This window comes from Diabrotica virgifera, chromosome 3 (assembly GCF_917563875.1).
Source record: "Diabrotica virgifera virgifera chromosome 3, PGI_DIABVI_V3a".
Classification (NCBI taxonomy): Eukaryota; Metazoa; Arthropoda; class Insecta; order Coleoptera; family Chrysomelidae; genus Diabrotica; species Diabrotica virgifera.
The window spans coordinates 177,891,654-177,913,212 of record NC_065445.1 but is presented as its reverse complement, the minus strand read 5'-3'; the positions used below and the strand labels follow the sequence as shown (position 1 = coordinate 177,913,212).

Sequence of the window (21,559 nt, the reverse complement as noted above, 5' to 3'; positions counted from 1 at the left end):
TTACAGACCGGCTACTAACTTGTAGCACTGTGTGCGGATACTCATTAAAATACATGGACAGTGACTAAGAAGTAACTGATTGGTAACTAAAGTTACCAACATACCAACTGGTTTCTTTTTAGTAGCTCTGTGTGCGGATGGCCTAATAGTAAGATTTTCCCCCCTGTGCACTCTCAAATGTTTTTTCAAAAAAACTGCTTCACTAAACAGTTTTAAACAAATTTCACACTTGTAAGGCTTTTCTCCAGTGTGCACTCTCAAATGTGTTTTTAAAGAACCTGCCTGAGAAAACCACTTATAACAAATTTCACACTTATAAGATTTTTCTTGAGTGTGTGTTGTTAAATGTTGTTTCAAATGACTTGTTGTAGTAAACTGTTTTAAACAAATTTCACACTTGTAAGGCTTTTCGTCAGTGTGTATTCTTAAATGCTTTTTCAAACTGTTATTTTGACTAAATTGCTTAGAACAAATTTCACACTTGTAAGGCTTTTCACCAGTGTGTATTCTCAAATGTCTTTTCAAAGCTCCATCTTGACTAAACTGTTTAAAACATATTTCCCACTTGTAAGGTTTTTCTCCAGTGTGTATCCTTAAATGCGTTTTCAAAGTTCCATCTTGAGTAAATTGCTTGCCACAAATTTCACATTTGTAAGTTAAACCTTCAGATTTCGTTTTAATCTCGTTCTGACGTAAATCTACAATAAAAATCAAACTACAGTGCTAGTCAAAAGTCCGTACCCCCCCTCGTATCTTTTGAACGGTTATACCTATAATAGTGAAATTTGGAGGGAGGAAATAAACGGACGTAAACTTCTTAACTAGTCATGACAGGTGACGTAATTATGGCAGATGACTTTACAGCGCCACTGTGATAGATTATTTTAAATGGGACTTTATGGCAAGTGATACCTCGTTTGAAAGGTATTGAAAATACCTATTTAGTCATACTAATTTTGTTTGAGTTTAAGCTAATTTTGATGAATAAATGGAATAAATATAAATTTGCAGTTTCGCATTTACTTAATAAAAATTCAAAATTCCGCATATGATTACTTGTCAAAAAGGTTGACGTAAAACTACTAGAGAATTGAAAAACGTCAACTTTTTTGACAAAATAACCATAGGCGCACATTTGAATTTTTATTAATTAAATGCGAAACTACAATATTAAATTTATTTAATTTATTTACCAAAATCAAAATCAATTAAAACCGAAAAAAAAAATAGTATGACTAAATAGGTATTTTGAATACCTTTCAAACGAGGTATTACTTGCCATAAGGTCCCATTTAAAATTATCGGTCACAGTGGCTCTGTAACGTCATCTGTCACTATTACGTCAACTGTCATGACTAGTTAAGAAGCTTACGTCCGTTTATTTCCTCCCTCCAAATTTCATTATTATACGTATAACCGTTCAAAAGATACGAGGGGGGTACGGACTTTTGACTAGCACTGTATAAAGATTTGCATGCAGAAACTGCAAGTCATAAACAAAATGTAACAACTTCAGGATAAATAAACAAAGGAACACCCAAACTGTGGTAACAGTTCAGGTTGATGATAACTAATTATGTAATTTTATAAAGCCATGTTCCCACGTATTTGTATACATTGACCTATTTTATTTAGGTTGTTGTTTGTTTATTTGGGTTTTAGACCAGGGCGCATCTGTAAAAATATTAGTACATTTGGACGTTGAGAGGTGACTCAATTTTTTTTTGTAGAATTTGATTGAAAATAACTCAAATAATATTTGAGTTATCCTCCCTCTTAAAAAGGTCCGGAACATTGTTTAAATAATCAAAATGTCAAAAAATGAAGGAAAAATTCGATTTTTTTCTTCGTTTTTTGATTAACTTTAAAAGTATTCATTTCCGAGAAAAGTTGTATTGACATAAAAGTTGCGTAATTAAATTTCCTTCAATATAGAATTGGTTGAAAATTTAAAAAATAGTCACCCTTGTTGCAAAATAGCAATAATTGCGAAAAAAACATACAAAAACAAGTATTCGCATTTTACGTTTTTCAACCATTTCTACTACACTTAGGACCTTCATATTTCACTCAGAAATACTTTATGGTACATTAAAACAATACTGTAAATTTCATTAAGATCGGTTCAATAGATTTTGCAAAATAAATTTTGCAATCCAGCTTTCGCAAAAAAAAATTCATTTTTTCAAAATGTTACAGGACTGAAAATAAACTAGATAGCAAGTTGATTTTTTTTGCTTATAAAAGTGTACTTTACCTTTCATTCGCAATTTGCAAAACTAAAATCAGTTAACTACCACGGCGTCAGGAATTTTTTTAAATAAACATTAATTATTGGTGCTACGCGCAGGACAGCGGATAGTTTGCTCTGATTGGGCATTCCAATGACCTTTGATAATGATTGATACATTTTAATTTTTATTACATTTCGATATAAATAAATAAATTTGTTTATTGCAAAATAAAAACACATACTTTATCCTTTGAAATAACACTTTTTTTAGCAAAAACTTTCTTTGTTCATATATTTTAACTTAGAGAATAAAAGTTTATTTTTAAACATATGCAATTGTTTAAAGAATATTTCACAAACAATAATAAAATTAGTTTGATTTTTGTGGAATTAAAAAAGTACAAGAAAATATAGAGTAAGAAAATAATATATTAGATAAAGATTGGAAGAAATTTTGGTGGAAATCAACTTCTGTGAATCGAACACCGCTGTCCTGCGCGTAGCACCAAAAATTAATGTTTATTTAAAAAAATTTCTGACGCCGTGGTAATTAATCGATTTTAATTTTGCAAATTGCAAATGAAAGGCACAGTACACTTGTATAAGCAAAAAAAATTAAACTTGCTATCTGCTTTATTTTCAGTCCTGTAACATTTTTAAAAAATAATTTTTTTTACGAAAGCTGGATTGAAAAATTTATTTTGCAAAATCTATTAAACCCATCTTAATTAAATTTACAGTGTTGTTTTACTGTATCATAAAGTTTTTCCGGGTAAAATATGAAGGTCCTAAGTGTAGCATAAATGGTTGAAAAACGTAAAATGCGAATACTTGTTTTTGTATGGTTTTTTCGCAAGTATTGCTATTTTGCAACAAGGGTGACTATTTTTTAAATTTTTACCCAATTCTATATTGTAGGAAATTTAATTACGCAACTTTTATAGTACAACTTTTCTCAGAAATGAATAGTTTTAAAGTTATAACGAAAAAACCAATAAAAAAATCGAATTTTTCCTACATATTTTGACATTTTAATTATTTAAACAATGTTCCGGGCCATTTTGAGTAGGAGGATAACTCAAATATTATTATTTGAGATATTTTCAAGCAATTTCTGCAAAAAAATTTACGTCACCTCTCAACGTCCATCTCAAAACAGATGCGCCCTGGACTAATTATATGACTGCAAGTACTAAATCCATTCACCAATTTTACTATTTTTTATTTTATTAGTCATTTTTTCGTATCTTATCCTAAAAATAATACTAATAAACAATTCTACTAATAAATAATTATTTTTTTATTTTTTTTTTCATATATTTTTTTGTATTTTTTTTTTCTAAAATGATGTTATCAGAGTTCCTCAGCAAAAACTGCAACATTCTTCTTTAGCCCGCTACTTAATTCGAAAGCCTTTTACTACGAACTGTCCAAGTTCGTCATTCATTTTTATCTACATATTTTTATTTGGGTTTTATTTATTTTGGTTTTCGTGATCACTTATTTGTGATCATAATATGATAATTCTGAGCATCCTGCTTGTTTTCTGCAGTACTTCAGCTCTCTTAACTCATGTCCAACCAGTATAATATATACTTAGCCATGTATATGTTTCAAGTGACAGTTATGTTTGTTTATTTAACGGAACGAACCCTTTTTCCTTACAAAAATTACAATATATACAGCTGGTTCCAAAAAAACTGATACGACTCTTAAAGCGTATTTTGTAGAATATTTAGCAGTGTATTTTGAAGGATAAAATTTGTTATTTACATGCTGTCACTGTCACTGCCAAATCTTAAAATTTGTCAGATAACTTATTCTATTCACCCTTAAAAAGGGCTCCACATGCTAGCAAAAGAACTTAAAGCAAGAATTGTAACGAAATTAGATGTTTGGTCACTATCTGCCATAGCGAACCATTTTAACGTAAGCAGAACAACAGTTTTAAAACAATTCTTACTTTAATATATTGTTGAGTTAAGTCGTTTGTTTTATTCCTTAATAATATTAAAAATATATATACTCTTTATAAAATGCAGGAATTCAAAATAATATCAATATTTAGACCTTAATAATTATTACAATTTATGAATTAACATGTAATCAGCTGTTTGTTGTTTGTTTGTTTATTTTATTATTTGTCTGTCATAATAAATATAACATAATGTCAGACCAGTCAAAATTTGATTGGTCGGTATTTAATACACTGCTCAAAATGATCAAATCTTACTAAGAGTCGTATCAGTTTTATTTAGGAACCAGCTGTACATATAATTAACATATAAACGGTAGTCATACATTACATATTTTTAAAGGTATGTATTAATAACATTAGTGTCTCAATTCCTTCAAACTATTCTTGAACGAGGACACAGATAAATTAAACAATTCAACACTATCTTGCAAATGATTGGCAGTTCTCATCATCCTTGTGATTGTCTCACTTTTACCATAATAAATTAGTGTGATGAAACTTTAGTCTAAACAGGTCAGAAGAGTGTGTTTTTCTAGAATTTACATTAAAAACAATTAATTCCAGCAGTTCCGGATAATCAACATAACCATTAAGAATTTTAGGCAAAAAACGCAGTTCACACTCAGATTGTCTATTTTCTAAAGTTTTCATTTTAAGTTGATAAATAAGATGGTTATAATCATATATAATATGGTTATAATTATAATCTTAGCACATCACTCCCTATCATAGTATTTCCTAGTGCCTAAACATTTGGCGAGATATTCAAAACGAATATGTATTTATTTTATTTATCAACGGGCAATCACCCAATTAAAATACAGTATAAACATTAATCACAGGAGATTTTTAGCCTAACCTACTTACAGTAAATTTAAAAATTTTAATCATAAAAACTAGGAACATTATATAACAAACATCAACAAAAAATGTACAAAACACAAGACCATTAAGTTATCAGTTATCAAACACAGTTTTTAAGCTGAGCTTTAAATTCTCTTTGCAAACTATAACAATCTAAACTTTCCGAATATTGGTTAGCAAACCTAGGTGTTCTAGACATGAAGCATATTCTGAATAATGAACTATTAAGTATGTTTAAGAGAAATGAGAAAAATAAATATGGTCGTAAAATAGCAAATAAAAACTTATCCAATATAAGCTAGTCCATCGGAAGTCCCAGACAATTAAGACAAATTATTTAAACAACAGACATAAACACTATTATTATTAAATTATTATACGCAATCTCTCATAAGAAAATCATTAAATAGAGAAGATAAAATATACCTACATTGATTTGGTTATTTACTTGTTGTTAAGGACGGGACATACATGACCGCACTGAGCCCGAGCCGATAAACGGCAGTGTTGGACGTGCTACGGCGAAAAAGAAAAAGTCAGGTATGTATTTCATCTGTACGGACACAGTACCGTACCGCAGCAGCACCGTAGCCATGCTTGGTGATCGCACCATCACCACAGCATAATAAAATCTAATATCTTATATTTACTATGCTGTGCCATCACCGACTAATATAATAGGGTCAATCCATGCCAAGTGGTCCAATAAGTTGGTTGCTTGACTATTTTTAATATTTTTAATTTTTCTATCTCTTAAACTTCAGTCCATAGAGAGTACAGAATTCCAGTTATTTTATTTTTAAAAAATTTAGTTTGCCGATGACGGCCATTTTTGTCAAAGCGTATCCATCATTTTCAGGGAAAACATGGCTTCGTTCTTTAGCCAATATTTTCACTGAAGTTTGTCCTAGAACAATAAATCAAAAACCAAACTTTTTAGAAAAGTATGCTCTAAAAAAACGGCCTGTAGCATTATTTAATTTCAAACTACCCTTAAGGCCTTAAATGAACCTCAAAGTTTGAAGAGGTAAACTGATAAAATTCCATTTTCAGCATTTTTATAACAGCACAAGGCAAGCCTTGGTTTGTAATTTTTTTCTGCAAAAGACATACGTACATACTTTAAATAAAAAAAAGTTTGAGCTTAGAGACTTGAGTAAATTTTTTTAAAAAAGAAATCTCAAAAACGTAATTTTTTGAAAAATCTCAAAGTTTGACCCCTTATATCTCCCATGGTCCAAATCTGGCTGAATGTTAGCCCCAAGGAAGTAGAAAAAGGAGTAAATTTTGGAGTTGCAGACTTAAGTCACATAGGAGTTACAGGCCTGAAAAAATTTGACCATTTAAAATTCAAATAAACTGTCTAATGAAAAATTAATCTATTTTCACCAGATTTCACAATAAATACAAATTTATACAGGGTGGGCCAAAGAAAAGGGTTCACCTTGATATTTGGCAGCTATTAGATTTTAAGGGAATGCCGAAACAGGTCGATTTTTATTGTTAAATTACAATTTTTTTATATATATTTCATACGTCTCCGTGACGTCATCGTCAGTGACGTCATCCATCTGGGCGTGATGACGTAGTCGATTATTGTTTTAATGGTAATAGGGGTCGTATGTTATCTCATTTGAAAGAGTGTTCAATTCTCTGTTCAGTAGTATAAACAATAATATAATTAGTTATACAGGGTGGCCAAAAAATAATCTTTGAATTAAATTAATTGACACAAAAAGTAGAATGTATGTAAATTATTTAACTCAAAATACATTTTATTGCTGTCATAAAATAGAAAAAAATATATTATTTGGCAAATAAACATTGCTTTTCGTTTAAATTAAATGTTCAAGCTGTCAAGAGGTAAGTGGGAGGCTGTTTGTGATTTAATTTAAGCGAAAAGAAATGTTTATTTGTGAAACAAACATTTTTTTCTATTTTCTCACAGCAGTACAATGCATTTTTAGTTGCCACAAGACCCCTATTCCCATTTACAAAAATCATCGATTACGTCATCACGCTCTGATGGATGACGTCACGTAGTATGAAATATATCCCAAAAAGTTGCAATATAATAAAAATAAAAACGGACCTATTTCGGCATTTCCTTAAAATCTAATAGGTAACTATTGCCAAATATCGAGGTGGACTCTTTTCTTTGGCCCACCCTGTATAAATTTGTATTCATTGTGAAATCTGGTGAAAATAGATTAATTTTTATTTCATTAGAAAGTTTATTTGAATTTTAATAACCCTGCCCGCAAACGCTCAAATTTTGACCATTTTTTCAGGCCTGTAACTCCTATATGACGTAAGTCTGCAACTCCAAATTTTTATTCCTTATTCTACTTGCTAGGGGCTAACATTCAGCCAAATTTCAAATTTTTTCATCCGTGCCCATTAGAGATATAAGGGACCTTTCAGATTTTTCAAAAAATTACATTCTGAAAAAATTTACTCAAGTCTCAAACTTTTTTTATTTAAAGTATGTGCGTATGTCTTTTCCAGAAAAAAATTACTACCAATATCGGCTTGTCTTATGCTGTTAAAAAAATGCTGAAAATGGAATTATATCAGTTTACCTATTCAAACTTTGAGGTTCATTTAAGGCCTTAAGGGTAGTTTGAAATTAAATAATGCTATAGGCTGTTTTTTTAGAGCATACTTTTCTAAAAAGTTTGGTTTTTGATTTATTGTTCTAGGACAAACCTGAAGAAAAATATTGGCTAAAGAGCGAAGCCATGTTTTCCGTGAAAATGATCGACACGCTTTAACAAAAATGGCCGTCATCGGCAAACTAATTTTTTTAAAATAAAATGAATGCAATTTTGTACTCTCTATAGACTGAAGTTTAAATGGTAGAAAAATAAAAAATATTAAAAATAGTCAAGCAACCACCTTTGGACCACTTGGCTTGGATTGACCCAATAGTTGAGTTTACTTTTTGACGGTGACGGTGCGGACGCAGGACATGTGGAGGGTAAAAAACTTAGCGAAGAAGTGCGGAAATTTCCTGTTATGTACGATCAGAGTGATTTTTATTTATTTTTTTATATATTGTTTATTTATTTAGTGATATTTATTTTTTTCATCTGAATACCGAATACAAGTAAAGGGTGTGGATTACCAATTTTTTCAGAAAAAATAAGTAGGTAATTCTGTTGTATGTATTTTAATAAGAAAATATGTATATTGCATACATTTCATACTTAGTATGTATATGCCTGCACAGATAATGTAATGTGGTTTATTAATAAAATCAATATTAGTTACACTACTGTATTATTGGCATAAAAAGAAATAAAAACATGCATGTATGTACATGTACATTGTAGTAGTATGCAGGCACTGATACAGAGGGGGGTCAACAGGTCCATGGACCCCCTATTGTATTTAGTCTACAAGTATGTATTTTATTTATTATTTTTTTTGTCAACCAGAGCCCAATTCTTTTGATACCGTAGGTATCTGAGATGACTGAATTTATTCCTTAGAGGTGTGAGTCGTATGGCTAAATCTGGACAATAAAATATTTGCGGTACGTCTGACCCCCCTATTATGAATTTCTAGATACGGGCCTAGTAGTATGTACAAGGTATGTACTGTTATTACGTATATGCGGTACATTTATTTCTACTAGAGATCGTGATCGGTTATTAGAATATTCCGGTTATAGGAACGGAACATTTTTGCTTGTCGCGGAGGCTATTTACTCCAGGAAATACACAAAAAATAGACCATGTTTGGGACACTGAATAATCCAGGTGTCTGATAACTTTTTTAGTATACCTATGGGAAGAAAACCTACCTGTTGCATGCCGTGCGTTCGGGCCGTTTTTTATTTATTAACAATTTAGAGCAAAAATGCGATTTTTTGCACCCCATTAAAAAGCTAAATATCTTGTTAAAAGGTATAGTTCCATTCCTTTGGGAGCTCCTCTTCGGCCCATATCTTGTTAAAGAAGAACATTTATAAATAAATATTATTAATAAATAGTAACATTTCTACTAATTTATTTGCGTCTGCCTTATTAAATATATCGGTAGGTTGTCACTTCCAACGGCTTTGCTATTTTTTAGTTTCAGTGGCTTTTGTATTTCTTCTTTCGTAATTTCATATGTGCTAATGTTTAACTCTTGTATTACATTTTCTTCGTCTCTATCTGGTGTTACCTCGTATTTGGAGAATGTTTTTTCGAAATGTTCTTTCCATTTTTGTTCTGCTTTAATTATATTATATCTTCGCTTTGTTTATTATTTTTTTGTTTTTTCCCTGTATGGTGATTGGGCCTGAGATATTTCCCTTGAAAAGTCAAAAATAGCGATTTACACTATATTTGAAGTGAATAATTTGCAGAACCGTAAAAGATATGTTGTATTTTATAGGGGAAGAACGAAAAGAAAACTTATAATTTTATTTTATTTACAATTATCATACAACTGGCAAAGCAGGTGGTTATTTGAAACAGTGACAATTTCAATCAGAAACATATGGGTTTTAATCAGGAGGTAGGAGGATATAAAATTTGATTTTTATCTCTTTCTAATATGTATGAATATAATATTAGTATCTCTATTAGTATTTCTTGTTAATTTGAAATACCCACCATAAAATTTTTCCCTATCTGTATATATTACACCAAAATAAGATAGGACAGAGGTTCTCAATCTGTGGTACATGTACCACTGGTGGTACATATCATTATTGGCGGTGGTAAAGAAATTAAAAGAGTAGTACTTAGTAAGTATTGATAATACAATTTAAAAATATAGGTGGTACCAAAAATAATAAAAATAACTGTAGGTGGTACATCACTCAAAAAGGTTGAGAACCGCTGAGATAGGACATCTGAGGTAGGTAAAGCATGTAATAAGGTTAGAACAAACTGACCTACTATCAAATCCCACAATTGTAGAAAGTGAGTCATGTTTTAAGAATTTTTCATAGGCCAGTAAAATTAGATGTTTACCCTTTATAAAAAAATATTTTTGTTGTTGAAATACTGACAAAATGAGAAAATTTAATTAATATTTGATAAACAAATTAGTGGATTATTGCAGAATCTGTTTAATTACCTAAAAATTGACAAAAATCTTCTTCGTCTGACTGTTTAGAATATATGTTTCAATAGAAGAAATCGCATTTTATATCAAATACATTTCAATAATAATTTGACTGGTCTATTCAAAATGTTTTAGACAAGCTTTGGGTCGCCTCGGGTTCTACGAAAAATGTAACGTCAGTGCATAAAATTCAACTTGAAGTTATTGCAAGGTTGTAGTTTATGTCTTTCTCTAACGGTAGGTACTGCCCGAGATCAAAAATGTCGACGGAGATTACGACGATGTAACACAAGAATCTACAGGTCGAGCAAGTCTTCTAAATTTCACGATTGCGAGCCACGTTTCACGCAACCGTGTTTGCGTACTTGTGTTTCGAGTTGCGTGGTCGTGCGGAGTTATATTTACCAATTCGCGCAATCGTACTTGAGACGCTGTCAGGTGAGGTGTTTGAAAATTTGTGTAACTTGATTGCTTGATTCTGTGGTGTGAAGGTGGTTAAACTTTTGTTTTATTTTTTTTTTTGTTTGTTTTTGTTGTTGCGAATATATCGCAGAAAGTTTTTAGATGAAGTAATTGTATGATGAAGATAACAGATAACACAGAAAATACAAGAGGGCAGCATACTTTGCAAAACAATTGTTACAATTTGAAATCAACAATTTGTTAAGTTGTCTTGCAGGTAAAAAAAGTGACTTTTTAAAAAAATTATATCTTGGAAACTAAAAATTATTTTTATTTATAATTGAAACATGTAAAAGTATAGTACTCTCAAAAAAATTTCAGCCAAAAATATTCATTTTTGTAGAGTTGACTGCAATTTTTCGACAACAGCCCTTTTTTGCAGTGAGCAGCATAACAAGTCCAGTCTCATCTGAAATCAAAGTTTCTTGTAGTTTATACCTCTGGCTAGTGAATGAACAAAGGATTTTTTATTAGATGAGGTCATTTTTGTTTTATAAAAAAAACTACTTTAAAAATGAGAAAAATTGGGGTCAAAAATGTGTTTAAACTTATGTAAAATCTTCAAATTTCATTTTTTTTAATTCCTTCATTCATATTCTAGCCAGAGGTATAAACTACAAGAAACTTTTTGATTTCAGATGAGACTAGTTATGCTGCCAACGCAAAAAAACTTAAACTCTACAAAAATGAATATTTTTGGCTGAAACTTTTTTTGAGACTACCTTAAGTACTTTAATTTTACATGTTCCAATTATAAATAAAAATAAATTTTAGTTTTCGAGATATAATTTTTTTAAAAAGTCACTTTTTTACCCATAAGACCTATGTAACCCCTTAAAAAAATGTTTGGAAGAATATGTTTGATGGCCAAGATGCATACATATATTTAGAAGGAAAGTTCCTGATTTCTGTAGTATAATACATAATACCGAAGAAGAAGTAGCCCTAAGCGCCGGACTCCACTTGCGATTTGTAGTTGTGAAGATTGAACACATTCTTTCAAATAGAAGTCAATCCATGATTATTTAGTCACAAATGGATTGACATGTATTTGAAACAATGTGTTCAATCTTCCTGATTACAAATCGCAAGTGGAGTGCGGCGGTAATAACACCAAAATATTCCATATAGGTCCATAGAAGGTACACAGACATTGAAAAATTCCTGGAATATCCCCGAAAACATGTTCCCTGAACATCCCAGGAAAATCCTGTGTCAGCATTTTAAACATTACCTGAATGTCTTATTGGAACATTCCATGAATGTCCACGAATGTTCTCTGGACATTCAAAATATATTTTGTAGACATTCCCTGGATATACCAGAAATACAGTGATGAGCGCTCTAATAACCGGCAAAATAGCACAAAAGATGTATTAAGTAGTGAGATAAAAAGACATGAAACTAGTTGAGCTGGGAAATTTAGCGATATTAACTTATACATTTAGATTGTATTGATTGTGTACCACCTTCAGACGTATCAGACGAGTTTGGAAACTACCACTGTCACAGTGACAGTTTTAGTTGACATACTCCTCCGATATGTGTAAAGGTGGGATCAATATAACGTACATTTAAAGGTTAATTTCGCTAAATTTCCCAGCTCAACTAGTTTCATTTCTTTTTATCTCACAACTAAATATGTTGCCCATATTTTGCCGGTTATTAGGGCACTTATCACTGTACATCCTTGCTGATGTGACAATACCTCCTATCTGTTTTTTCATGAGTTTTGTATGAGAGATGGAAAAACATGTTTTAAGGTCACCTCCTGTATTCATATGCAAGTTTTGACTTGTTTTGTAGTTCATAGATAGTTTAATTTACTACAAAACAAGTCAAAAAATATCATATGAAAACAGGAGGTGACCCTAAGACAAGTTTTTAGTCTCTCTTACAAAACTCATGAAAAAACAGATAGGATGTATTATTACATCACTGACGATATGTGGCCATACCAAATAATACATCCTTGATAAATATAAACATTTTTATTGAACAAAATCTTTTCATACATTTTTTTAATGCAATTTACTGATATTCCTAAATATTTCAAAAAAATGTGTCACATTTGCTTTGTAAACCTTTCTTTTGCCTTTCGTAGCCACATATTCCGTTTCCTTCCTGGTTTTTTGTAGACCACTTCTCTCAGCTGATTCTAAAAAAAATGAAATAAATGGTAATTTTTCTATCCTTTACAATTAACAATCAGAAGAAATATTATTTACAGATAATGATATGCATAATAATAATAGGTTTGTTCTAGCATCAGTTTGAAACCATCAGCGAATAGTGGACCAGCGCGAGTAGAGGGGATCGCACTGGTGACTGTATTATGTTCTTTTACTGACCAACTGTTTGCTGATGGTTTTTGACTAGTTTGACTGTTTGCTAGAACAAACCTAATAATAATAAATATTTTGTATTTTGACAATGACATCTGATGTGGAAGTCAAAACATTAATAAAATTATTTTTTCAAGTTAACTTTCACATGCGCGTCTTAAAATTGTACTTTTAATACTTATATCATAAATAACTATTAAAACTATCTTAAGAGGAAACAGTATCGATCAACAGGTAGCGAAAATGTGTTCCAAGATTGCGGCTGTAATTTTGAATATTTTTCAAGATATTTGGCACACATATTCGTAATATAATAAAGAATGGCGGTACAGAGCCCAATTTGAAAAATATATTATTATGTGGAAATTACTCTGTAATTAAATATAATATAAAAAAACGAGCTTGTACCGCCATTAAGAAGAACAAAAAAATACACTTTCTTCAAATACAACTTTTTTATCCGATTTTGTGTTATTTTGGAACTACTAAAATTTTTTATTTCATTAGTAGTTCCAAAATTACACAAAATCTAGGCATCAGATAAAAAAGTTTATTTGAAGAAAGTGTATTTTTTTGTTCTTCTTAATGGCGGTACAGGCTCGTTTTTTAAATATTGTATAATTACAGAGTAATTTCCACATATTAATATATTTTTCAAATTGGGCTCTGTACCGCCATTCTTTATTATTTTACGAATACGTGTGCCAAATGCCTCGAAAAAATATTCAAAATTACAGTGACAATCTTGGAACACGTTTTGGCTACCTGTTTATCGCTACTGTATTACCTTAAAACATTGTAATTTGCTAAACCAGTATATTTTACTCTACTACTACTCTACTAGCTACCTCATTTTCCACTGTTTCTAAAGACTTGTTTACATGGGTAGAGTTTTGAGGAGAGTAGAGTAGCGGTAGTACTCTACCAAAACTGGCTTGATACCATTCACATGAGGAGAGTACAAGTATAGTACTGATGCTAGTATAGTGAAACCGATTTTTGTATTTTTAAACACTCTTGATTATAAGTGCACCTTAAATTCTTAATTTTTTGCTTAAGCTCGTTTACTCCAAAGCCCCCTTTGCCATTCTTTCGACGATTTCATCCTCCGCAGCTTGCTGCAAACTTTTTTTTTCTGTAGTATACACTACCTAAATTCCATAAACACTGGTATTCGCCGCATTATAGCTCTACAAGTTTTAAAGTTTCATCTTCGGTGAACTTCATTTTCACTATTTACACAAAACACAATTCCAGCCAGAATGACAGCGCCCCCATGTACTCTCCTACCTACTCTATTCTGGCATAATTGAGCGTGTTCCATGGGTAGAGTGTGCAGCCGAGTAGACATTTTGGCAGTAGTGGTGGTCATAGAGTAGTTACTTTGCCATAGGTTGCTAGTCACTCTACTTTAACTCCAACTATACACTCTACCAGCTATTCTACTGTGCTGAGCATTTTTACAGGTAGAGTTACTCTACTCTATCAAGTACTTGCATCATTACTCTACCTGTGTAAACAAGTCTTAAATCTACTGAATGAAAATCTACTTAATCTTAATCTACTCTTAATGAAAAATGTCTAAAATCATTTACCCACCTAGTATTATTGTAGAATTTAAGACAGTCCAGTGGCTTATAAATAATTTCAATATGAATATTTTTTCCTTTAATTCTCCTTTGATACCACTCCATTTTAGATTTTGGGGAACTTATTTCATTGTGTTTATAGCCCATATTTATTGAAGGAACCCATTCTGGAGATTGTTATTATCGATTAAGTCGGCTGGTTTTCCTATAAGATTAAAATGTTAACATCTTCAAAAATCATTACTGTTGTAATTGTAACTTACCAGATATAAAATGATTACAGCAGACAGGACAGGAAAATTTTCATTTCGCTAGTAAAACCTGTACATTGTATTGCATTTAACCATTGTTGTCTCTCAGATACCTTATTTAGTTCAGTTTAAAAGTGAACTTTATCTTGACTTTATCACAATTACTTTGCATTTCACACTTCAAAACACAACACCAATGAAGCATATTATCTTTCTAAATTAATACTTCCATAGAAAATGTTAAATTAATCTTTGTAAAACACAAAATTACAAAGAAATACAACTAAAATTATCTAAAACTCATTAAGAACAGATAGAATAAGATTTATCTTTTACACCCAGTAGCCATATTGACTTAATTTTGACAGCATGTTGGAACGGATTTAAATTTGGTAAATATAACTCCGCACGACCACGCAACTCGAAACACAAGTACGCAAACACGGTTGCGTGAAGCGTGGCTCGCAATCGTGAAATTTACGAGACTTGCTCGACCTGTAGATTTTTGTCGATGTAACCGGCAACAATGCCATTGTTCAAGGGTAGGAGGATATCTTTAAGTCAGTTTCATAAGCGCACTGACAGGGATTTCATAAACCAGACAGGCGACTTTATGTTTTTTATTTTTTAATTTTTGGGGAAATAAGAATTCAGTTAGCGCTGGACTCCATTTGCGATTTTAGTCGCGCGATTATTTTGTTGCGAATATTGAACATATTGTTTCTAATACGAGTCAATCCATCTGCGACTAAATAATCGTGGATTGCCTTGTATTTGAAACAATGTATTCAATTTTGCGACAAAACAATCGCGCGACTAGAAAATCGCAAGTGGAATCCGGCGCTTAAGGTGACCCATTTATTACTAGTACTGTCTCCGACAATAGGAATTAAATCTAATCTTTGAAGCAGGCACAAGTTTGTTAATTTAACCCGCGAGCCGTCGTGCCATTAGAAATAATCTAACATTTTAAACTTTTTCGCGGTAACTTGATGAAAAATTTTGCAATCTTGAAAAAATTTCGTAAGTGCCTCGAGGAAGGGTGTAGTAATGCGTAGGTATTTTTTTCTTCTTCTTTTTATTCTTTTTGTGGAATTTATGGCTTTGGGGAAAGCCAATTAGCTTTAATAATTGTTAGAAATAATATTTTTACCATAGCAAGTAAATAAAAATACTATAAAATAAAAATTTGTTGTAAATTCGTATTTAAACTAGTATTGTGAGATATAATCTAACACGCGACCGTTCACGTTACAGAAGTGACCACGATTGCTCCCGGGTTAAGCAGGTAGCGGGTTTTTCCCAAAAATATATGTAACAAGGATTAGTTTTCTTGGTGCTAATAATACTCCAGAGAGAAAGTGAAATAAACAAAAGAGAATAATCCGTAGCTGTATCAATGTAGATAGCGCAACACTGTGTAGGCCCCACTAATCAGATTTTCTTTTTCAGAGACATCTTACCAAAAAAATTATAAAAAACACAAAAAAGGCTTCGGTCACCGAAAAAAAAAATTAAAAAAAAATTACTAACAAAAAACCGACGGCAGCCACCAAAAAATTAACAAAAAAAAAAAAACAAAAAACCCAGGCACGTAGGGCCCAAGTGCACCATTGAGCTCCAAGTCTCCAAGCTGGGTCTATGAATGTTGGAGTTCTATTACCCAGGACTCCCACATGAAGAGCATTTGGCTGATAGTGTGCCCCTATTGCGCATCAGAGTGCTATAGGGGGGAAAGGGATGATCTGGAGCATTGGAGAGCGGTGGAGTGATTCCTGTTTTATATACGAATTAATACACCCCGCTCCAATAGATTGTTACCCCCGAATGTCATTTTAAGGGGTGAAAAAGTCTCTCAGGCCGTCTTTAATCAAATTGCTTGCTTGGTGCTACTATAATATTCAGTCTATCATCGCATTTCTTCTATACCTCGTGGTCTACCGAGGGATGCAGGGTACAACCTGTATTATATTACAGTGCTGGTAAAAAAATTTTTTTTTAATGCCAATTGCAGTTATTGCAATAAGCCAATCTTGTGGAAAAACCATGAAATCCTTTATAAAAGGTATATTTATTGTTATACCTACATTGAATAACAAATATACCTTTTATAAAGGATTTCATGGTTTTTTGTAATAAATGGTATACAGCCAACTAAAGGAAATTTTTTCCTCCTGGATTTTTTAAATTGACGGTATGGTCAACTTGGCTAATCAATACATGTGTTTAGCCGCCAAAAGATGTACTATCAAGCTGGATATATGGTTCATCTCCCAGTGTATTAACAACAATGTATTTCCTAAATTTTGCATTGTCAAAACTCCAAAGAATGTTCCAGTCAACTTAAAGAACACCTTCCAACGTAAAATACTGAAAAAGGAGATCTGTAACCAATATAGCAAGCTCAACTTTATTAATTTTAAGCGAAAAATAACAAATATACCTTTTATAAAGGATTTCATGGTTATTTGTAATAAATGGTATACAGCCAACTACAGGAAATTTTTTCCTCATGGATCCAATCTTATGGCTTATTCCCAACTAAAATAGTAAATTGATATGACACAAGTATTCATTTATAAAATTGAAATAATAATTCTTCTGATTTATGCAATGTATTCATTTAGTAAAGATTTTCATTATTGTGTGCAAACCCTTCTCCGAGAAAAGAGTATCGTGTTGTTTAGCAGCATAAGTATACAGTGCCTAGCGGCATAAGTATACAGTGCCTAGCGGCATAAGTATACAGTGCCGACAAAAAATCTTTTCAAAGTAAATAAAGCGCATAAATCAGTAGAAATATTATCTTAATTTTAAAAATTTGTCACATCAATTTACTATTTTAGTTGGGAAGAAGTCACAAAAGATTTTAATATATATTCATAGGTATATTGCATCCTCGGGGTAGACCGCATACTACAGTAGCAGCGTTTTCTTCATTTAAGACATCTATAAAAATTAAAAAACAATTTTTATGACAATTAATTCGTTCTAAAATTCTGATTATTTTTTTAAAATAACCGCACGCCCATGACTCATCAATTTCCTTTCCCCTCAGACCCGCAAAGGTCCACATTTAAAGTATGCATCACTATCTACAATTGTGGGATCATAGATTGTTTTTTAGACAAATGCTCCTTGTGATATACCCAGTGGTCAGGGAAGAGGAAGACCCAGAACAAAATTTGTTGATAACATTGATGAAGACATGAGAAATATGGGAAAACATACATGCTTGGTAGAGGAAGGCAATGGATAGAAAAAAATGGAAAAAAATCCTTGGGGTGTGAAATACTGAAGTGTAGAGGAGCCCAAGTGGGGATTTTTGCAGTTACTCATGCATGTCAGAAAATCACATGGGAAGAAACCCTGTACCCTGTAAATGTACCCCTACGACATCGATACTTTTTTGGCAAAGTAACGTAAGTGAAATTTACGGTATTATTGTTTAGAAGGTACTGGCAAAGTGTAGTAAGCCTAGAATTACTTTAAACCTATTTTTTAACTATTTTAAAAACGTATGTCCAGATTTGTTTTAATCGTACCCACAAAAGAAACACATGAAAAGAAAAAATATGCTTTTTCTACAAAATCATTTTTGGTGACTTACTTTACTATGCCAAAAATGTATCGATATATGGACTTTTAATATAGGGGAGTTAGTTGAGGGGGTTCCAGTGGCGGTTTCTCCATAAGTGCACATGTGCACATGAACCCCCAAAATTATTTTCACACAAACATTCATATGTAAAATTTATCATTCTATAAATAACATTTTAATCTAACTATACAGTAATTGAAATCCGAAATCACAGATCCAAGGAGTATTTAAGTATCTAATAGGTAATATTTAATTATTTTTATTCTATTTCAAAGGAGAAACTTAACGGATGCGAGACCTGAGACAGAATCTCTCATTCACCACTCTTACAGTGGTTCCTATCCCAATGACTTTTCATAGGGCAAAATAGAACTCACCACCCACCCCGCTACCCGCTATAGCCCACAAGTTTAGATGGCCACAAGAGCACAAATTGAATGTGATCTTATGGTGTTTTTGTCAATGATTTGGTTACTTCAGTCAGGTTCCATTCAACAGAATGGCTCCTATCTGAGTTGCATCTTCTTCGCTAGGTAGCAATTTGGTTAAACAGCCACAATGACCTCAGTGCACTTTCATGTGTCAAACAGTGACACGTAGTTCAGCAGGCATGTAGTACATTCCAACGACTTGTACTACAATCTACTTATCATCACATTCAACCCCAAAAGGTTAAAACCTTGTAAATATATTTTTTTAACTATTGGCGACAATTTTGCCATTTCATAGTAATTCATGTGAAAAATAATCTCTTTCAAATGCAAAACATAAAAATTAATAATCAGTAGCTGAAGGAAAATTGATATAAATTTTAGTAGATTCACCTATTAATTCTATACATAGACTAAAACTTACTTTTTTTATCAATTTTGGACAGTAATTCTGCTGTTTCATGATCTGTGTCAAATGAATCTCCAATCTGTAACTTTACATCTCCCTCTGAGTCTAATTTTTCAGTATCTATACTTTTAAATACAGCGTCACACTCATGGTTTACTTCTAAATTAGGTTCATCCAGTTCTTTTTTGATTTCTGTCTTAACTTCTTGCATGGTAATGACTGGGAATGGGTTAATTACATCAAATTGTAACATATGTTCTTCTATTTTAATATTGTCTGAACAATATAAGTCTAACAAAGAACTTTCTGTGTACATAAAAATTAATAATCAGTAGCTGAAGCAAAATTGATATAAATTTTAGGGGCACGCCAGGTTTCCTCAACACTATTCTACCTTATCGGCAGAGTCTACGAGAAGTGTATGGTAAATTGAAGCTGTAATTACAAAAAAAGAAATGTACTCACTTTATAACGCTCAAAAAATTACTGGATCTGGATTTCAATGCATTTTTTTATAATTCTCGTATCAAAGTTACGCATGAAGTTAGTCGTATTGATGACAGTTGAGGAAACATGGGCGACCCAAATTTTAGAGTCACTCAGTAACACATTCGCTGCCGATCACACGCTAGTTCATGATATGGTTACTTCAGTCATGTGCTGTTCATGCTCCAGCAAGTGACATGGTTACTTCAGTCAGGTGCCTTTCAACAAAATGGCTCCTAGTTGAGTTCCATCTTCTTCGATAGGCAACGAATGCGTTAACTCTATACATAGACTAAAACTTACTTTCTTTGTCAATTTTGGACAGTAATTTTGTTGTTTTTGTACTTGTACAATGTTTTGCATGATCTATCTCAAATGAATCTCCTATCTGTAATTTTACAACTCCCTCCGAGTCTAATTTTTCAGTATCTGTAGTTTTAAAGAGAGTGTCACACCCATGGTTTACTTCTAAATTATGTTCATCCAGTTCTTTTTTGATTTCTGTCTTAACTCCTTGCATGGTAATGAAAGGGAATGGGTTACTTATATCATATTGTAACATATTATGGTCATCTATTTTAATATTGTGGGAACAATATGAGTCTGATACAGAATCCTCTGTGTGATTACTTTCAAACCTGCATTCTTCCAGTTCTGATTTAATTTGTACATTAACATATTGCCCTAGAAAATCTCCATATTGTTTTCTTTTTATAGAATCTTCACTTAACTCCATTTAGAATTTAAACTAAGTTACTTTACTGCAGTTCCAACATGAAAAAGGTGAAAAGTGAAAGGTGTCTAGGACGTAGGACCTTTGTATGGTAGGACCAGGACCACAGTATATTGGGACCGTGCAAGTTCGGCAAAGCGACCTCTATTTCTACGCTCTGTACTTTTATTCGCACTTTTAATTATATTGGCCAATTATATTAGTCCTGGTTGCTGGATAATTGTCAAGACCATAGTCCAAAAAAATAATAAGAAGAAAAAATAAGATGCAGGTTATGTTTAGCAAACGTAAACAATTGTATGTAGTAAATAAAATCAGTTATTAAAATGCAGTACTGCAAGCAAAATACAATTAATTAAATTTACCTTTATATAATAATTGCATATCATATCAATATTGTGGAGCAATATATAATTTTTCTGCGTCAATGACAGAAGGTATGAAATATACGTCAATTTGACAATTTCAATTGACAATATGAATTATTTAAGATAGATGCAATATTTCTCCGCGACTCGCGCACGGTCGTTTCTCGTTTCCCTTTCCAAGTACTTGCACACCGCGAATAGGTTTATACAACAATAGCAAAAAAACTGTGACCAGGACAAACAACAGACAACACAGCCACACTTTGTACTGTGAACACAGTGAACCACAGATCACTTAACTCTCTTTAGATGTTTCACGCAGGTATCTCAAGGTCATACTAAACTAAATTTCATTTTTAGTAATGATACGTTTTTTGAGATGTCGCCATGCACCTGGAGTGAAGATTTCTTCTATATCACTGAGTCTGAGTGTCATTATTGATGTTTTGCAGAATTGCGTGGATGTTAATTAAACACCGAAGTACTTCTAGTCAGTTTTATTTTAAAAGAAAACTCAATAATTCTACAAATAACTTAAACATCAAAATCAACATTTATTTTTCCTTGACACTTATTTTTACTTACAGTTGACATCTGACACTTATATAACATTGTTTCCAACTACATCATACAATAACAAAAATCCCCTAGATTTGCCCTTGCTTATTTTTACTGGGTATTCAACACCCCCCCTCAACGGTAAATCTCCTAGATCTAAATTAATTTTTTATTCTAAACCTAGCAA

General features: G+C 32.0%; 1 protein-coding gene across 1 annotated transcript in view; it reads right to left on the bottom strand.

The window, feature by feature from the left end:
• Window positions 1–21,087, bottom strand: part of LOC126882226 (zinc finger protein 271-like) — a 47,360-nt gene extending 26,273 nt beyond the window's left edge. The window contains exons 1-2 of the mRNA XM_050647037.1: window positions 20,017–21,087; window positions 19,243–19,533 (exon numbers count right to left, since the gene is read on the bottom strand). Coding sequence (XP_050502994.1) covers window positions 19,243–19,533; window positions 20,017–20,449 — 724 coding nt within the window. The 5' untranslated portion in view covers window positions 20,450–21,087. The remainder of the gene's footprint in view (window positions 1–19,242; window positions 19,534–20,016) is intronic.
• Window positions 21,088–21,559: the final 472 nt, after the last annotated feature.